Raw genomic sequence first — 21894 nt, 5'->3', positions numbered from 1 at the left:
AAAAAGTAGGTGTTCGAATAACAAATAAACATTCTTAGACGAGTCCTCAAAACTTTCATTCAGAACTATTTTATTCTGTTTTTATTCTGAACTATTATTAGACATAGTTAAAACCAGATTGATTAAATCAGAAAATTAAACTAGGGTGGACTATTAAAGGCTGATCCACTGGTAATGTACAACTGCCTGCATAAGGAATCAGAAAGTTAAAAAATTTACAAGGAAGATTTAAAAAGCATTTAATATAAATCTATTTGGAGTATATTCAGCAGCCCTAAATATCTCATTTAGGCCCTGAGTTACTAAAAAAAAAATATTTAGTATACTCTATGGCATAAAATGGCAAAATAAAATTTTAAGTAGTTTCATCCAGAAAGTTAAAGTATAAAAGTTTGTGTTTCAAGCATCCAAAAACATTACATTATAGAATGCTTCATTTCCTAACTGAACAGTTATTATATACTTATAAAATATTCAGACAATACAGATGGGTTTTGTTTTGCTTTTTTTTAAGATTTTATTTATTTATTCATGACAGACAGAGAGAGAGAGAGGCAGAGACACAGGCAGAGGGAGAAGCAGACTCCATGCAGGGAGCCCGACACGGGACTCAATCCCGGGTCTCCAGGATTGCGCCCTGGGCCAAAGGCAGGCGCCAAACTGCTGAGCCACCCAGGGATCTCCAATACAGATGGGTTTAAAGAAAATGAAAACTCTTTCCCCCATACTGCCTTCCCAAACTCACTTCCCAGTGTTAACTGTTTTTGTTGTGTTTCCATAAAATCTTTTTCTTCTGCATATTCCAAAACAGATATAATCATACCACACACACACACACACACACACACACACACATATTCATGCAGAAAAACACATACATAAACACATGTATACATACTAGAGGGCACGCAACAGAATCATACCATAAACAGTGTTCTGTTGTTTTTCTCTACCTACTATATTTCATGGCTATTTTCCAGGTGTGTTTATACAAAACAAGCTTATTATTTTTTTAAAAAAGGTTTACTTATTTATTTGAGAGAGAAAGATGAGCAGGGGGAGAGGCAGAGGCAGAGAGAGAATCTCAGGCAGACTCCCCACTAAGTGTGGAGCCCAACACGAGGCTCGATCTCATGACCCTGAGATCATGAACTGAACCTAAGCCAAGAGTTGGTTGTTTAGCAACCGGGTCTCCCAGGCACCCCACAAGCTTATTATTTTTAATGGCTGGCTGTACTGTACTCCACTGAATGGATATATCATTATGTATAAATCTTTCTCCTGATAGTTATTCAGATAATTTCAGGTGGTTTCATATTACATAAACAATGCCCCAGTGAAGATCTTTATGTACATATGCAGGAATGGTGTGTTCTACAAAACAGAATCACAGATTCGAAATGATGAACCAGATAAAATACAATTTCTAATTTTGATAAAGAATACCAAAATTGCCCACCAAAAAGTATACCAACCAATATGTTAGTACCTCTTTCATCACACTGAACATTATTCATATTTTTTAATTTTAGCCAGTTTTAGGCACACTTGATATTTCATTGCTCTTTAAATCTGCATTATCTAATGAACATTTCTAGTTGCCTATCCAATATTCCTACATCTCCTTTACCAAAAGAACCCCAAATCTTTTCAGCAAGTGTTTCAAGTCACAAAATACTTGCTACTTAGGCCACCATGTAGCCACGTGATACAGTTCTGGCTCGTGATTTAAGTTTATACTCTCTTTATACAAGGGACACCCATTCTAGATTTCCCCTTTTCCTTTTTCTTCTGGTCTGGCTTTTGGATCTAAGGATGGAGATGCAGCAGCTATCTTGCAAACATCAGGACAATGACTGAATGTGACTGAAGAGAAAAATGAAAAGAGCCAAGTCACTGAAGGCATCACTATACCATGGTAACTACCTACAGAGTGCATCCTCCCTGGACTTTCAGCCATTCTGCATGATCTTAAGCATAGTGGTTACAAGAATCTATCCATGTGATAACTGCATAAACTACAAACACACACACACACACACACACACACACAACGCATGTAGAACTGGTGAAATCCGAATAAAATCTGTTAAGTTACAACAATGTCAATATCCTGGTTTTCAAATGTAACTATGGGGCGTGGGAGACTGTGTAAAGGGTATTGCGGGACCTCTCAGTATAATGTTTTGCTACTTGCGGTAACTGTAATTATTTTAATTGTAGTATATACCAAATCGAGCACTTTATTTCAAAATTTAAAAAATACTTGGTCCTATTTTTGGAAACCCCATAATCAGTATACCCTCTCTCACTCTTCGACTTTCTTCCAGTAGTGTCTGGATGAATTTTTCTTTCCTTTCAGCTCCACTCCAAACCCCACATTTCTAGTTAAGGTTTCAGAGGATAAACAGAACGCATGAGAAAGTCACTGCTTCCCCCGACCCAATTCTGCACAGACAATTCCTAGAATTGCACATTCAGCCCCACAGGATGCCAGGATTATCAAGTATAACCATTCCAAAAGTTTTTCAATGACATTGTTGATGGTTCATTTTACAGAAAGAAAAGTGCTTTCCCACAATTATTTAAAATTTAAAAGAATATTAAAATGTTCTTTCATAGTAATGTAGATTAACCCAAGTCAGATTTCCAAAGTACAGCATCTACACTGTGTTGGATGTTATTGGTAACCACAATGATGAAACCAGCAGATGTTCAGGTAACAGTCATTAAAAGCTCGCCATGACTAAGTAGCATAATGACCTTTATTAATTACTGCATCTGGTGTCTGCCAAATGGAAGAGAAACAATACTCAAGCAACCCATTTTTAAAAGGGTAACAAGTTATCTGAATGAAGACACTGCAGTACTTTTAAATTACATTTAGATTTTATCAAGATAGTGGTACAAATAAACATTTAATTCCAAATAGCATTCAAAATAAAATAACTCACTGCAAACCTAATTGTTCTCTAGAGAATGTTTATAGTATCTAGTGGGCAGTGTGTTTCAGTAATAGAATAATAAAAAGTAGGAATCAAATCCTCTCAGTCATTAGGTAACTGATTAAATATTCCAATTATCTATTATCCATATGTGCATTTGTCACTTTGCTAATAAGCTATAGAGAAACAAATCCTAAGCAAGTTCATGAACACTACATTCTTCAGAATTAACTTTTTTCCAAAAGTATGAAAGAAGTGTGTCTTTACCCTCACAAAGCTCACAGTTTAATAAAGGCACAGCACTTTAAAAAATAACCCTAAGTACATATATAATAGTAGAATGATCAAAGATACACACAAAAGGTTACCCTAAATCATTGTCAGGTAGAACACTGTACCAGTTCCCAGCCATAACCCCATGTCATCTCTAAAAAACCTAAGAGAGTATCAGAGGATATTGAACCAATGTCTTAGAGAAAATGTCTGAGAATTTCCAATCGCACTGCAAGACCATAGATAAATCTGACTCACATCACTGGTTTTATAATAATCGTTCTTTTTATAAAAAGCCTGCACGACATGTATTAGTGACAGTACACATTATCCAAAATGCACCTATCCATAGGTAATCACAGACTTGCCACTGCTATTCTTTTTACATTAAGCAACTTGTAGTAACACACAGAGATTCTGCACAATCTTCTATCAGAGCCATACTTCTACAGAAGTTTATGTTCAATTTTTTACACTTTTTTCCTCTTGTGGAGATAACCTGTTTAAAGTGAAAAACCACCTAAATTATACCTAGATATCATTATTATTTTAAAAAAATAAGTTTTACTGTTATATGAAATGGTATTTTTTTCCTTTTGATTTAAGGTAACAGTCATTAAAAGCTCGCCATGACTAAGTAGCATAATGTTTGTTATATCCCTGTCCCAAATGTATAAGCACTTGAGCATAATCAGGAAAAACACAGAAAGAAGCCACATACAGCAGATCAAAGAACATGGAAGATCTTTAAGTTTCCTGAAAGAAGTGAGGAAACCAATATAAAATCAGCATCCTTTAAGAATGTATCATCAGAAAATCATTAACTGTGTCACTGAAGGGTGCTCTACATGCCACCATAATGTAAGGTAGTGACCTATAGTGACAAGAACTATTATGCAGTCTCCCCACTGAGACAAATATAGACAGTGGTAGAGCTTTACACGATGGAGCACATTTCTGGTACTGACATCACAGATGGTAGAATGGGTTTTAAATTCCCTTTACTTCAGAAATTACTTGAACAAATGTGTTTTGATATTAATAGAAATACTGATTGCATTTCAAAATCTGAAGATTCTTTTATTCAACAAGCATACCCTGAGCATTTACTAAATGCACAGATCCTAATACTACCCATTCTGGGAGAGCTTATATACCATTTCAAGAGTGAAACCATCACCATCAAATATTTTTAACTAAAGCAGCGATTAACTTAAAAAAATAGAACGAAGGGTTAGAATTAATGGTAGTGAAAAATGAGTTGGGACAGGCAGGATGGAACTCTCAAAATGTCTCAAAATGCCTAACAAAGGAGACTATGCTTCACCCTGAGAGCAATGAACACTCACATGAATTTTTAAGGTAAAATGCATGACAGAAACATTATTCGAAATGGTGGTCCAATATAAAAATGAAAAATGCACCCAAACAGGTTGATATATACAAATTTTTTTCTCAAACGGGCAATGAAAAAATACATTAAGGACAAAAAATATAATCACTACACATTACTAATAACAAAGGGTAATAAATCTAAACACACTATGCACACTTGTTTATTTAACAAACATAGTTACTATGCGCCAAAGGCTGTTCTAAGCACTTCACAAATGTTGATTCATTTAATCCCCATTAACAACCTTGTAAGAACTTTGACTGCTGTTATTAACCCACGTTTACATATAAGGAGACTGAAGCACAGAGAAATTACATAACTTGCCCAAGGTCACAGGACTAGAAGGTTGTGGATTCAAGATAGAAGCCCAGGCAGTCTGGCTATACAATCTATCCAGTGGTGCCCAACAGACCTCTCTACAATGTGGCTACTGGGCACTTATGATGTGGCTAGCATGAATGAGGAACTCAATTTTTTATTTTCCTTAATTTTAATTATTTAGGTTATTAAGTTGTTGACATTTAAACAACCATGCATTAGAGGCTAGTGTACCATGTTGGACAGAGTTCAGATGATGCTCTTTTTTTTTTTTTTTTTTAATTTTTATTTATTTATTATAGTCACAGAGAGAGAGAGAGAGGCAGAGACACAGGCAGAGGGAGAAGCAGGCTCCATGCACCGGGAGCCCGACGTGGGATTCGATCCCGGGTCTCCAGGATCGCGCCCGGGCCAAAGGCAGGCACCAAACCGCTGTGCCACCCAGGGATCCCTCAGATGATGCTCTTAATTACTACAGAGTACAACCCTACTGGCATGCAAGAAAGGAACATTACTCAGGATGTCTACTGCTTGCAATTCTTATTTTAACAATCTGAAGAAAACTTTACAAATAATTTAGTCTCAACCAATGAGTGACTGCAAAATTCACTGCATTACTTCCAAAATTCTTTACCAGTTAAGACAATGACACACTGGACCAATGAACAATAAAATGGACCCATTTTTCTTTAAAATAGTATTTTTAAAACAGGTAAAATCTGTAAGTAGAAATATACTTCCCTAACACAGTTTTGATAAAACTTATCAAATTAACTTTGCCCAGGCATGCACACACACAATTTTGACTTCAAATATTATATTTCTAAATTTAAAGACTAAATGCACTGGTTAATTTTCCAAGTATAAATGAAATGAAACTGTTGTAAAGATTAAACATCACTATACTGAGTCTGACCACTGTGCATAGAGAATCCCGTGTTCTGTCCTGGACAGAAACACCTATAAGCAAGTTAGCAGCCTAATAACATATCAGGAGGGTAGTATTAATCGCAGTATGAATGCCAATAAAAATAAGGGAACCAACAAAAACATTAACAGCGGCTTACATTTTAGCTCTTACCACATACCAGCCACAATGCAGGTCCTTTATATTAATCCTCATCTCAATCCTCACAACACTCTGATGAAGTGCATCCTATTATCATCCCTACCTCAGATAAAGAATCTGATGCACAGCGATGTTAAGTAAGTTGCCAAAAGTCACACAGCTAATAAGTGCAAAGCAAATGCAGGGTTGACACCCCAATCAACCTGAATATAGTCCATGATCTCAATTAGCCTCTTCTGTGCTGCCTTTCTCTTCATTAAATCACTCAAATTACTATGTATCAACACAGCAGTAAATTGTGAAAAATCCCAGAAGGCTTTTTATACATAAGCCAATTACACAACTTTCTAAGACTTCTACAACCCCATTTACTATCTATGTATATGTGTTGAAAGAGTGAAGATAGCCAGGTAGACATTATGCATCTGCTATTTTAATCTAAGCATTTACCATGCCCGGGGCGGGTGTGGGGGTGGGGTGGGAATGGCTTAAGAAAAGTAACAGAATATGAAATTCAGTGCTCTCTGAGATCTTAGAGAACATCTCATCACAGAATAGATAGAAAAAAACCATGACACAGACACATTCACTTATTTGCCTAAAGTCACATGATGGTAGAGCTAACTCATAGGCCTTCTGATTCCCCCTCATCCTATTATAAGAGGTACATCTGTGTTTTAATTTAGGATAAATGCTACTCGTGATTAAGACTACCCAAGCCCAACAAAAAAATAAAATACATTATAACAGGGCTTGAGTTTACATGCTAAGAGATTCTGCTATTTAAAAGATTGACTTTGCCTATTTTTTATCAGGTAGGATATATACTAGTAGGGATTGCTTTAACTACAAGTAATAAACCAAAAGTCTAGAGGTAAGTCAGGGTTGTGCAAAGGCTCACTGGTTCCACTGGTTTCACCAAACACCAGACTCCGATATTTCTCTTCCACCATATTGTTCTTGTCCTCATGCTCACATTATAGCTGCTACAACTCCAGGAATTACACTCATGTTCCAGGTAGAAAAAATATATATAACAAGGAAGCAGAGATAACTATCTCAGAAAGCAAAACTTTCCCAGAAATCTCCAGCAGTCTTTAACTTCCACCTCAGAAAATACAGTCTGATTGGTTTGCTTTTTTAACTGAGCAAAATATCACTCCAAACAAAATCAAAATCCCATCATTAGTAAAGATTTGAGGGAGAAGGGATACTGAGTGGGCAATGAACAGTGTTTGCCACAAGCAGTCATTTCTCAAGTTCTCATGAAGTTATTCTTTGTTGGCCAAGAGCTTGAAATTCTTTATAAATTATAACTCCAAACAAACAACTAAATCAAGAATACTAGATGTTTGGGGCACCTGGATGGCTTAATTAAGTGGCCAACTCTTGATTTTGGCTCCAGTCATGATCTCAGGGTCCTGAGATAGAATCTGGCATCAGCCTCTGGGCTCAGCAGGGACTGCTTCAGATTCTCTCTCTCCCTCTTCCTTTGCCCCTCCCCCGCAACTTGCCCTTGGTGTGTTCTTTTTCTCTAAAATAACTAAATAAAATCTTTAAAACAAAAAAGAATACTAGATGTGGTGACTTCAGTTTCTCAAGTTTGGCCAACATGTGCAGCAAAAAACATGTATTTTAAATATAAGCTAAAAACCATTATCTATCAGATATTACAAAATATCTCAAAAGGAGTCACACCTTTCTCTACCCATTTGTTATATTATTAGCTATAATATTTCATTTATCTAGAGATCAGTTTCTGACAATCTTAACTCTTTTCTAGAACACAGCTAAAAGAATGGAAGCAAAAACTCTCAGACAAAACATTTACAGTTGACCCTCGGACAACATGGTTTTGAGTTGTACAGTCCTACACAGACTTTTTTCAATAAACATACTGGACAACTTTTTGGAGATTTGAGACAATCTAAAAAAACTCACAGAGGAACAGCATACCCTAGAAATAGAGACAAAAATCACAAAAAAGGTGCACCATGAATGTATAAAATATATGTAGATACTAGTCTATTTTATTGTTTACTACCATAAAATATACATAAATCTATTATAAAAAGTTAAAATTTATCAAAAAGTATGCACACATTTACAGAGCCTACATGGCACGATTCACAATCAAATGTAAACAAATGTAAAGTTGCAATATTAAATCATAAGTGCATAAAACTAACTGTAGTATACACTGTACCACTGTAATAATTTCATAGCCACCTCCTGCTGCTATGGTGGTGAGTTCAAGTGTTGCAACTATCTACTTAAAATGCCAACCACGTGATGCTAATCACTTCCACACAAGGAGTCTGTTTCTCCAATAAACTGCATATGGCAGTAAAAAGTAATCTCTGGTGGTTCCCACATATTTTTCATCATGTTTAGTACTATACCGTAAACTTTGAATAACATCATGAGGCCTAAATGAAGTGCCACTAGTAATGCTGGAAGCGCTCCCAACAAGCAGGGAGAAGTCATGACATTACAAGGAAAAGTAGCCTCAGATGTACCATAGATTGAGGCCTGAAACCGCAGCTGCCCACCATTTCAAGATAAATGAATCCAGCATAAGGACCATTGTACGAAAAAAAAAAGAAAAAAAAAGGAAAATCTTGCACTTTTTTATGAAACATCTCTTATCTCATATTGAAAATGCAGCATTTGGGATCTCTGGGTGGTGCAGCGGTTTGGCGCCTGCCTTTGGCCCGGGGCGCGATCCTGGAGACCCGGGATCGAATCCCACGTCGGGCTCCCGGTGCATGGAGCCTGCTTCTCCCTCTGCCTGTGTCTCTGCCTCTCTCTCTCTCTCTGTGACTATCATAAGTAAATAATAAAAAAAAAATGCAGCATTTATGTGGGTGCAGAATTGCTAGAAGAAAGGCATACCTACAGAGAGTCTAATATGATTAGAGAAAAAGCAAAGTCATTACGTGAAAACTTAAAGCAAAAAGAAGACGAAGGGTCTAAAGCCAGATGTTTTAATGCCAGCAAAGGATGGTTTGATAATTTTAGAAAAAGGTTTGGCTTATTAATTAATAAGTGTCAAGATAAAAGGGAAGCAGCTTCTGCCATCCAAGAGGCAGCAGACAAGTCTGCAGAACGATTAAGAAAATCAGAAGCCTGAACAGGTTTTTAATGCACTTTTTTTTTTTCTTACCAAAAAAAAGAAAAAAGAAAAAGAAAAAAAAATACCACAAAAGGCATTTATTAGTAAGGAAAAGAAAGGAGCATCAGGATTTAAGGCAGGAAGGGACAGGCTAACTCTACTGTTTATTGTGCAAATGGAGTCGGGTTTATGATCAGACTGTCCTTATATATAAAGCCTGAGCCTTGAAGGGAAAAGAAAGGAGCATCAGGATTTAAGGCAGGAAGGGACAGGCTAACTCTACTGTTTATTGTGCAAATGGAGTCGGGTTTATGATCAGACTGTCCTTATATATAAAGCCTGAGCCTTGAAGGGAAAAGATAAACATCAGCTGTCAATCTTTTGGTTGGACAAGAAGGCCTGGACAACAAGAACCCTCTTCCTGGATTGGTTCCACCAATGCTTTGTCTCTGAAGTCAGGAAGTACCTTGCCAGAAACAGACTGACTTTTAAAGTTCTTCTAATATTGGACAATGTCCCTGGCCACCCAGAACCCCATGAGTTCAACACTGAAGGTGTCAAAGTGGGTTACTTGCCCCCAAACACAACGTCTCTAATTCAGCCTCTAGCCTGGGGCTCATGAGGACCTTTAAGACTCATTGCACAGCACTCTAAAGAAAGGATTGTTATCACTATGGAAGAGAGAGACAGAGAGAAGAACATTTGGACAGTCTGGAAATCTTACAGTATTGAAGATGCCATGGTCGTTATAGAAAAAAGCCATCAAGGCAAAAACAATAAATTCTTGCTGGAGAAAACTGTGTCCAGATGTTATGCATGACTTCACAGGATTTACAACAGAGCCAATCAAGGAAACCATGAAAGAGATTGTGGATATGGCAAAAAAGATGGGGGTGGGGGGTGAAGGGTTTCAAGACACAGAACTCTGAAGAATTCAAGAGCTAATAGATACCACACCAGAGGAATTAAGAGATGACCTGATAGAGATGAAGGCTTCCGAACCAGGGCTGAACAATGAGGAAGACGACACAGTCACAGCAGAGCCAGAAAACAAACTGAAATCAGATACTCTGGCTAGAAGGGGTCCAATTATTCATAACTGCTTTTGACTTCTTTTACAACACGGACCCTCCTAATGGTACAAGCACTGAAACTAAAGCAGTGGTGGAAGAACAGTTGGTACAGTAGAGAAACATTTTTAGAAAAATGGAAAAGCAAAAAAGTCAGACATAAATTATGATGTGTTTCCATAGAGTTTCACCAATTGTGCCGGCTTCCCCTGCTTTCCCCGCCCCCCATCTCTGCTATACCTGAGATAGGAAGATCAAACTCTGCTCTCTCCTCCTCCTCAGCCTACTCAGTGTGAAGACAACAAGGATGAAGCCCTCTATGATGACCCACTTCCACTTAATAAACAGTAAATAATCATCATGCCATATAGTTAATAAACTTACCTGTTATGTGTGTGTGTCTTTGTGTGAACATCTAGTAATTATAGGCAAGAACTGTATGAGATGCTTTTGGTCACCATCATCACCTAAGTATTCGTCATGTAGAACATTGTATACAAGACTCAAAGGGAAGTGGATAGCCTATCCTTAGATAAGCATAAGGTGAGTGATATTTAATATAAAATCAATAATGTGTTTGTTTTTTTAGGTTTATGATTTTGCTTTCAAAGAACTACATTAACCATATAGAATGCTTGGAGGAACTGCATATCAGCCTACCATCACAAGTAAGTGCTTTTTCTTAAAAAATCTAATAATGTTTCCTATACTGTATTATGAATATGACGGTAAACTGTATGCCATAAAAATTATATATGATTTATTCATTAGCATACATGGTAGGCTCCCATGAAGGAACTGTATTGATTACAGCAGGTTACCATAAAGCAATCTTACTGCTGCTTTCTCATTACCAATGCATGAATCATTACACCTGATATGAATTCTTTTCACGTTTTTTCATTTTTTATGTCTATTGTTAGTAAGACATATGACAGCTACAATGTTTTGTATCATATAAGACAATCCTGATGTAGGTATGGACAGGATTCATCTTGTAAACAGATAATGTACACTTACAGTATCAACACAGAACAGTACGGGAGCACCTGGGTGGCTCACTCGGTTGAGGGTCTGCCTTCAGCTCAGGTCTTGATCCCAGGGTCCTGGGATCGAGTCCTGCATCAGGCTCCCTGCTCAGTGGGGAGTCTGTTTCTCCCTTTTCCTCTGTTCATTCTCTCTCTCACAAATAAATAAATGGATGGATAAAAAATAAAGAACAGTACTATAAATGTATTTTCCTTATGATTTTAATAACATTTTTTCTCTAGCATACTTTATTGTAAGAATATAGTATATTATATACATATATATATACACACATACATATATGTATATATATTTAACAACACACAAAATACACGTTAATCAATAGTTTGTTATTGGTAAGGCTTCTGGTCAACAGTAGGCTGTTAGTAAAGTTTTGGGGAGTCAAAAGTTATATATGGATTTTCCTTTTTTTTTAAAGGTTTTATTTATTTATTCATGAGAGACACACAGAGAGAGGCAGAGACATAGGCAGAGGGAGAAGCAGGCTTCCTGCAAGGAGCCTGATATGGGACTCCATTCCAGGACCCCAGGATCACACTCTGAGCCAAAGGCAGACACTCATCCACTGAGTCACCCAGGTGCCCCTATATGTGGATTTTCAACTGTGCAGGGGTTGGCACCCCTAACCCCCACACTTTTCAAGGGCCAACTATTTCAGTTAACATTTATTGATCAATTTAACAAATATAACAAATATAATCAACATGTACAGAATGTTAAAGGTATAATAACAGGCAGGAGTAAAATGCTAAGAGAATACAAAGGAATGATTAGTTCTGACCTAGAAAGGTTAGGGGAGAAAGTTAGGGAATGCTTTCTGGAGGGGTGGCATTTAGCCTTGTAAGCTGACCTGATAAAGAATTTAACTGTTAGAGGAGGGAAAGAACCTGCCATCCTAACGGAGAAGCATGTCTGAGAAACAGCAAGCATTCTGCTGAGCTGGCACAGAGGGTGCAGTGAAAGACCCAGAAACAGCTAGAAATACAGGTTAAGTCCAAATTCCAATTCCATGACAAACTGTTTCAGAAAACTATCTCAGATGGCAACAGAAGGATGGAATACAGAGTTGAATGACCAAGTATCACTGACCAGGCTTCTTCTCACCTTCTCCCACCATCATCTAAAAGTTTCCAACTTCTTCACATCCCATATAAGTCTCCTCATGTTTTGGCACCTGAGCTCCTCTCTATTATTTATTTTGCTTAGGATGCTTGTACACACTCTCCCCCCCCCCCCACCCCCTGCCCCAAGTTAGCTAGCTTTTTATGCATATTCTGATACTTAGCCCAAATGAGAGCACTGTCAACTCAACAAATAGTTTAATTCCTTTGCTCTCCTAGTTACCAAACTAGGGCCAGTTCCCCATGGGGCTCCCATGACACTATGTCTACCATAACATCGATCATATTATTGTATTATTGACTTTTGTCTCTTGCCACTTGTACATGAATTCCTTGAGGATACTGTACCCTTGCATCTAAGAAGTCATAAATGATCAGTGAATGTTTATAAAATAAAATGAGTGAGGAGGCTAGTTTAATAATCTAGAGGAGAGGTGTTAAAGTATGAAAGTGGGAATATAAAGATTAGGATAGATACCAAAGCTCCTATGTTTTAAATAACAGGAGGGATCTTCAGGTTCTCACTCTAAATATATTCTTCCTTTAAGAGTAATTTTTAAAAACATGGTCATCAGGCTTTGCAACCTACAAAAAAAATATTTTAATAAAGAACTTGTATCAAATTTATATTTAGCAGACTTCTCTTACAAAATAGGAAAACATGTACTATTTTTTAAATATTTTTATCCAAATAGACATGAAGCTTTTAAAGGAAAAAACCAGGCTCCTCACTAATACATAGCCACAATGATTGTATGTGTGCCTTACATACATTTGAACAGATTGTACAGTTTTACTTGTGCCCACTCGATGGTGTTCAGGCTTCTCAAACAACTTGAGCATGGCCTTGAAGATGAAGCCTCACCAGGAAATTCAAGAGGAAAACCGCGACAGTTGGTGTTGCCGCTTAGCATCAATTACTCATTCCATCTCTTTTCTTAGTCTACAAGATCACACTGCTTTAATTCTCAGACAAGTTTATCTTAAATGTATATTCTTCCACTCATTGATTCTTTCATTCACTGTATCTGCTGAGTGTCTCCTATGCCCCAGGCATAGGCAGGGATCATATCTTTTTTTGCATCCCCAGTGACTAACACAGTGACCTGCAAGTAATGGACACCTGATAAGGGCTTTATGAATAAATACATGAGAGAATGAAGAATGGATAAACCAGTGAGCATATACATGTATATGTGACCCTCTCTCCCAGAAGACAGATATATATATATATATATTTTTTTTTTTTTTCTTTTAAGGATATTTTTCCAAAGACCACTTATCCTTTGCCTAGTCTTCCTTTATTTTGCCCAAGGTCAGATTACAAAACATCTATACCTATCCATTTCAACCATCTTCCAAATGTCAATCATTTCCATTAGCTCCTCACTGCATTATTAGAATAAAGAATGTAGACCACTAAAACTATCCTTCAAATACCATTATTAGTTCTCTCCCTTTCTTATAATGCTAACTGGGGCAAAATTCTAAGCTCCCTAGAGAGCACTAACACAAACTCTCAACAATGTATTTCACTAAGTGGTGGGTAGGCTGTGATACTCAATTGATACTTCAACTAAATGACAAAGCAGTGATTTGGCAGATATTTTGAAAACTTTAAAGAAAATAATCATGAATATTGCATAATTTTCCTCCTTCCTCAAGATAAGCCTTCACCATACCCTTCAGTACTACTTACAAAAAAAATATTGAGTTTGTTTACTATCTCATACCAAGAAAAACTAATTTGTGAAAAAATTTTCAAACCATTTACAACATAATGATTTCATTCCCAACTTTGATACTTTTTTTCACAAATCAATTTTTCTATACTACTCACTCATATTAATGTGATCAAAAACTTTGAAATGTTGCTCTCTCTACATTCATCCATTTAAAGAACTGAGTTTAAAGACTCTCTTCTAATATGTCATTGTTTTATATTTGTCTAAAGAACTTTATTTTTTCCTAGTTTACAAATATTAAAAATTGGTAAAATGTAACAATATTTCACAAAAGGGTAAAACTAATAGTAAATATATTATCTAAATGATTAAAAACACTATTAGAATAGGTTTGAAAAAAATAAGGGTCTATGAAAAAAATCTACATAAAATGCCTCTGTTTTTCCTGGTCATGGAAAATTCTGCCTGAAAAAATAAGAAAAAGGATCTAACAACAAATGCTGTTCTACTACTTTAGTGTATAGCACCATTTAGTACTAGTTTTTCTATATTCATACAGCATTTCCTGTCAAATATGATTATGTTATGTACATATATGCATTTTGAAAAACAAGAAGTATGTTATTACCTTTTTCCCTGGGCGTATTCCAAGTAATTATGATTATGACTGAAAACATATAAACTAGAAGAAACATTCCAATAAAAAAAATTCCATCTGTAAAGGTTAAACTGTATGAATCTGACATTTTCAAACAGATTGCAATTAAATTAACTAATTTACATTCTCCTGAAATAGTAAAAGCAGTAAGCTTTTTTTTAATGCCTAATTGTTAGAATCCTGCTATTCAGAGATAAGAATGCAGTCCTTAATATTAGAGAAGAAAAAGAAGGAGAAATAAAGGTAGCAAACAGATAAAGTATCTTAAACATTATACTTTCAAAGGTAAATGATAATAGTTTCTCTGAATTTTGACATGCATTTTTGCCAGTGAATACGATTTATTCACTGGCAATAAATACCATGTTTTTCCACAAAATGAGAATAGACAAGATGGTCTAAGGTTTCTTTCAGCCATAATATTCTATATGTGACTGATAATACTATATGTCACAATATTATTTCATACCATCATCCCTAATCACGTTGCACAAGACTTAAGGAATCTCATAAGCTTTACTTTAAACACAGGTCACATCAATTTTTTTTTAATTCAAAATAATATATATTTTAGGGGAACCCTGGGTGGCTCAGCAGTTTAGCACCTGCCTTTTGGCCCAGGGTGTGATCCTGGAGTCCTGGGATCGAGTCCCGCATCAGGCTCCCTGCATGGAGCTTGCTTCTCCCTCTGCCTGTCTCTGCCTCCCTCTCTCTCTCTCTCTGTCTCATGAATAAATAAATAAAATCTTTTTTAAAAAAATAATGTATGTTTTATATTATTTGAGGTACATTTATGCTATTTAAATCATATAAAGACAGAATGCTGTATCTTACTTGTGAAAAAGCTGATAGAGAAATTTATCAACTGACTGATTTTAAACCATAAATTGAATTCATGAAATTGACAGCATTATAAACTAAGCTTGTGAACTTATATTTTTTAAATCAATTCCTTATTGTCATTTTGGAGATTTACTATTTCAAGTGTTTAAAAAAGCAAAAACCACAAGTATTTCTTCAAAGGTGTATCTGCATTAGTTCATTTTAAGATCTGTGAGTCAGACATGCAATTTAGAAAGATTCTGAAAATGTATTTCAACATATCCCAAACTGACATAGGCTATACAGAAATATTTTAAATATAAACAGCATTGATTACGCATATAATCATAAACAAAAAGATAGTATTCACTGAAAAAGGCAAAAAAAAAAAACCCTACCATTTAGTGTCTGAATTCATATTCATAACTATTATTTCATCAGCAGGCCACACAAATAAGAACCATCTAGTTCTTTTGCCCTGCTACAGGCAGAATTCTTGCTTGTTCCTTTCTGATCTCTGCCATGAACACTTGTACTTTAAAATTAAAAGAGGATTATATAAATTATTCTTCTACCTCCAAAAACACATAATACAAGAGGATTTTTCCAGTGTGAAAAATACTATTGCAGTAGATATGTCATAACCTCTCCTCAGTATTCGTATCTTTTCATAAGAAGATATGCTTCTAATTTGTCATTTAAAAGTAGGAATAATAAGGTGTGTTTACAATTATGCCATTACCTGATCCTTTTCAGTTACCATTATATAAGAAGAGCAAAAGCATACACAATAACTCTAAACTCCTTTTTCATAGCTGTTCTCTAGATCGATATTTGTAAAAAGCTCTGAGTGCTCCGACTGTTCATTCTGACGATGTTCCTACCTTCCTTCACTCTGGCTGCTTTTTGCCTCGATGGTGTCACCAGCTCCTTTACAATCTGCAAGACTTGAATCATTGCTAGTTAACAAGCCAAAGACTCCGCGGCTTCCTCCAGAAATCCAACAGGTTTCATCACCAAGAGCTCACTGCTGTCTCTGCGTTCGGGAAGCTCAGGCACGAACACAGTTCAACTTCAGAGAAATTCATGCTTTGCTTAGCTATCCAGGAAGGCTCTGAAGCAGTTAATAAGAAACCACGAAAGGACAGGCGACATCGTCTTGAAATGGATTCGAAGCGACTTCGGCACATGTGAAAACCACCATCCTCAAAGTCCCAATGTATCACTTTACAAAGCATTAACCAGTTATAAACAAAAGAAAACAAAATGTGGGTAATCTGCTGCAAATCACTAAGCACAGTGAAAACATTTTCTCACAAAAGTCATGACAGGAGAACTAAAGTGCTATGCTATAAATTCTCATATAGCGGATCACAGATGCTATGTGCAAGTTTTTAAAAACACTCAGAAGTACTCAACCAAAATACCCTGCACTGCAAAGCCTTAATACTTTTTTCCAATTTCTCAAAAATTGCTTATGTGAAACACAGAAAGTAAAATGTGGATAAAAATAAAACTCTATCTTGCTAACTCCAAGCTCCCAGGTCTGCCTAACAGAATACTTCAAAAACTATCCTATAAATTCCTTCCCCGCCTCCTCACACAGACACCTCTGACTGACATCCCAGTACGTGAAGAGAAGTCTACATTACATTCATGCTTCCCACTAGAAATCCCTAACGGGTTTGTGAATTCACTGGCCTCACCAGCAGAAGCATGGGCCAGAGATTTTTCAAACCAAGCATAACCGCCATCTTTGCCACCCAGTTTTCAACAGCCATGCGGCGACAAGGCCCCATTAATACTGAATACCTTGGTTACATATTCTATTTATCACACAGCAGCCCCTCTCAAAGTAAACCTACGGGGTTAACTAAAAGAGAGAACTGACATTCGAGTTAATATGGTTAACTGTTGTTTTTATCACAGTGATTCTCCACCAGCAACTTGTGCCCCTTTCGGTCGGTCCTGCCAACCGTCCTCCTGATTCTCCTTCTTTCCCATTTATCACGGTGACAGCCTCAATGAATCATTACAAAATGGATCCTAGAGCAAATCAAAGGCAGTTGCTTTGCCTTCACACTTAAAGGCTTATAATGGTTACTTTCCCAGTGTTCAACTGGACAAGTGAGATACACAGTCCATCCACCAAGGTTGGAAGTAAAACGCAGAATCCAAAACTCAAAGGCTTCTGATTTCTCTGACATCACGCCTTTCCTGTAAAAATGTATAGTTTTAAAATTCAGGGTGAAGTTTTCAGATCTTCAAAAAAGAGGTGCTATAACATGTGCATATATATCCACCCATAATGTATTCTCCATATGGGTGGTAATTTAAGACATCAGTGTTACAAATCCATGGCAGTGACAAACTCTGCAAATGGAGGACAAAACAGGGCATTTATCCTAACTATCCATTATCTTTAAACAGAATATCTATACTTACAAACTAAGTCGGAAAGTTTGGATGAGTCAAAGACCAAATTTTAAACCTCAAATCAAAACTGTGCTCTTTAGTGATTCCCTCTGAAGACTTGATACAGATAATCAAGATCTAAATCAAACTCCTCAAATTAGGTTCCCCCAGTTCTTTCCATCCCTTGCCCCATCTCCTAAGGCAGTTCAGAACATGAAATAGGTATATACTGACTTCATTCCAGTTCTTTGCATTCCCACATTTCCGGCTCCTGAGAAATCACTTCCACCCTTCTGGAAAAACATGATGCTTTTGAAAGATACTTTCTCTTAGCTTTACTCTTTGCCAGCATTTTTCTTTCCATTCAAGGAAAGGGATCTACAGGGCATTATCTTCAGTCAACCGTCTCCTCCACACCTGATCAGTGCAAAGAAGACTATCTATATTCATGGTTCCATAAATTTCAATTATCATACCCCCATCTCCCTGATAACAGTATTGGTTTTGAAAATGAAAATTGCATGTGATCAGTTTGACTCACTACTGTCAGCCCTTAACTTCTTCTGCTAAGCAACCAATAGATTTTTCCGGTTTCTCTCATTCTCTTCTCATTTTTTATATCATGTGCTGCACAGTAAATGTATCTCACTACATATTCTAATATAGTAGATATAACCAAGCTGTACTCTAAAATGTCAAGATTATGAAAGACAAAGACAGAGGAACTATTACAGATCAGAGGAGAGTCAAGAGTCAGGTTAACAAAAAAATAATAAAAAATAAAATAAAATAAATAAAATTAAATTAAATAAATAAATATATATATATATGTATATATATATATAAATAAATAAAATAAAGAAAAAAAAAAGAGTCAGGTTAACAAGACATAACCCATGATGCCAGGTTAGATAATGGACCAGAAAGGCACAAGAGGAAATATATGACATGTGGGGACAACTAGTGAAGTGTGAACACCATCAACAGGTTATCAGCGTTAACTTCCTGACTATGACCATTACACTTGCAGTTACATAACAGAACATCCTGGATTTTAGGACTATGCCCTAAAATATCCAGGGGTAAATACTTCAATTACCCTCTACTGGTCCAGGAAAAAATAATAATAATAATAATAATAATAATAATAATACAGAATGAGAAAATAAATGTGGTAAAATCTTAGCATTGGAGAAATCCAGGTAAAAGAACAGGAGAACTGGGTTATTCTTTTTTTCTTTTTGAAAACTGTGTTATTCTTGCAACATTTTCCTAAGTCTGAAATTATTTCAAAATAAACTTAAATTCTGACTATCTGGCCCTATATATGTGTGTGTGTATATATATATAGTTTATAAAGGATATTTACGTGTTCATATTCATGTATGTTTAAATCATACAAAGCAAAGGATTCTAAAGGCCCCAATAAATAATATAGAAAAGAATTCCATATTTGTGAGTATGCTGTGTTCCAATTCAGTCTCTGCAGGTATATACATATACACACATATATGTGTTCTCATATTTGCTTCCTTTGCCTCAAAAGATCATTCTGAATCTTCCTGAAATGCAAATTTTGAAAATATACATACCTCTGGGCTTAGTCTGGCACGGGCACTCCTAAAAGAATTAATTTCCAGGTCATTCACTTGTACATGTACTTGTCACTACACCTGAGCTGCTTGAGAAGACACAGGCAGCAAGGGCCCTTCATTTCCATCTCCCTTTGACACAATCACCTTTGACCCACTTCACAAGAAATAGGCCAACCCTCACCCACCTCTATGCCACACAGTGCTCCAAGAGATAAAAACAGGAGATGGGGGACAAAAACAATACAACAATTCCTTTAATCAAGGTAGGATAAGTAACATCAACCTACTCCATTCATAAGAGTTTCTTTTTTTTTTTTTATTTATTTATTTATGATAGGCACACAGTGAGAGAGAGAGAGAGGCAGAGACACAGGCAGAGGGAGAAGCAGGCTCCATGCACCGGGAGCCCGATGTGGGATTCGATCCCGGGTGTCCAGGATCGCGCCCTGGGCCAAAGGCAGGCGCCAAACCGCTGCGCCACCCTCATAAGAGTTTCTAATAAAATATTCATTTAAAGTGAATAATCATTCACCAAAATTCATCATATATTTGTTGTTTTGACAAAGTGCATTAGGAAAAATCTCTGTGAGTAAAGTGGAATGGATATAGAATTCCAGGGGAAAAAAGAATATAAAACCTCTAGCTACTAAAGAAAAGCTTGTTCGTTTTCCTTTTTTTTTTTTTTTTTTTTGAAGGAGAGACAGAGAGAAAGGGGGTGGGGGGGCGTGTGCATTGGAGTTGGGAGGGAGGGGCAGGTAGAAGGAAAGAGAGAATCTTAAGCAGACTCCAGGCCCAACACCTGACATGGGGCTTGATCTCACAACCCTGGAATCATGACTAGAGCTAAAGTCAAGAGTAGACACTTAACCAACTGAGCCCCTCAGGCGCCCCTACCTTGTTCATTTTTCAAATGGATGGCACTGGGTATCAAACCACTGTGATAATTAAACCTCACTACACACACTTATAAGAAGGATGTAAGAGTTTGGCTTATTTAGTATTCTTCCTTACTGGTCCTCTGGCACAAAGAATTGGTTTAATCACAGTCCTTGGTTCTTAACATTGGTTCATGCATGGCCCAGTTTTATTTATACGCTGAATTATTTACTTTTAATAATAAACATCACAAAGCAACCACCCAAAACAAAAAACTAGGAAGTTAACAATAATCTGCATTTAACCTACATCCCCCCAACCACCAACCCATCCCCCTGCTTCAACCCAAAGTATCAAACACCGTGAACTCAGTAATTATCACTCCCTTGATTTCCTTTATATCTATCTAACATTATCTCCCCCCCTTTACTCTCTCACACACACACTCCCATGTGCTGCTGTTAGTTGCTCCGAAGGGTATCACATTTCATGTTATCTTTGAGGAATTATATTTTTTCTTAAATATTGAGACCAATGGTTCTCTATCTTCACTACACATTGAAATGACCAGAGGGTTTTAAAAAGTATGATGCCTGGGTCCCTCTACAGGGATTTGCACTTCACTGTCTCAGGGTGCAGCCCAAGCATCACAAATTTTAAAGGTTCGCTCAAATGACCATCACATTCAGCCAAGGACCACTGTTCTAGAAGAATGACATAGGAAAAGTCAATGTGTACAAGCAAACATGAAAGGTACAAAAATTATGATCCCACTATTACAGAATTATACACATGTGGAGAGAGAAACATGTGTGCACAAAGAAAAAAATATCAAAATGTTATCAACAATTTTTCCTCTGGGGACGCCTGGGTGGCTCAGCAGCCAAGCATCTGCCTTCAGCTCAGGGCATGATCCTGGAGTCCCGGGATGGAGTCCCACATCTGGCTCTCTGCATGAAGTTTGCTTCTCCTTCTGCCTATGTCTCTGTCTCTCTCTCTCTCTGTGTCTCTTATGAATAAATAAATAAAATCTTTTAAAAATATTTATTTTCTCTGAATAGTGGCATTATATACGAATTGTTACTGTCTTATTTTTGCTATATTTTTCTACACATTTTACTATTAAAAAATGAATATTTTGGTTTTTAAATATTCCATTTCATCTCACCAAAAAGGATACACAGATGGCAAGTTAGAGTATGAAAAGAGGTTCAATATCACATCATTAGGAAACTTCAAATTAAGACAACAATGAGATACCCCTACACATCTATCAGAATTACAAAAATGCAAAATGCTGAAACACAAATTCTGTCAAAGATAAATAGCAACAGGAATTCTCACTAACTGCTGATGGGAATGCAAAATGGTACAGCCACTTTGGAAAACAGTTTGGTGGTTTCTTAAACTCTTATCATTTTGTGCAACAACTGTATTCTTTGTTATTTATCCAAATGAGTTAAAAACATCCACACAAAAACCTGTT

General features: G+C 36.6%; 1 protein-coding gene across 4 annotated transcripts in view; it reads right to left on the bottom strand.

Annotated features, from left to right (window-relative positions):
• USP6NL (USP6 N-terminal like) overlaps positions 1-21894 on the bottom strand; it is a 167769-nt gene that overhangs the window by 107832 nt on the left and 38043 nt on the right. The window contains exon 1 of one of the 4 annotated variants that reach the window (XM_072749533.1): positions 16407-17074. The exons of the other annotated variants lie outside the window; for them this stretch is intronic. Coding sequence (XP_072605634.1) covers positions 16407-16479 — 73 coding nt within the window. The 5' untranslated portion in view covers positions 16480-17074. Of the gene's footprint in view, positions 1-16406; positions 17075-21894 lie in introns of those variants that run through there. 4 annotated transcript variants of the gene reach the window in all.

The sequence above is a fragment of the Vulpes vulpes genome, chromosome 2, assembly GCF_048418805.1.
Source record: "Vulpes vulpes isolate BD-2025 chromosome 2, VulVul3, whole genome shotgun sequence".
NCBI classification, from domain to species: domain Eukaryota; kingdom Metazoa; phylum Chordata; class Mammalia; order Carnivora; family Canidae; genus Vulpes; species Vulpes vulpes.
This window is presented reverse-complemented; position numbering and strand designations above follow the sequence as displayed.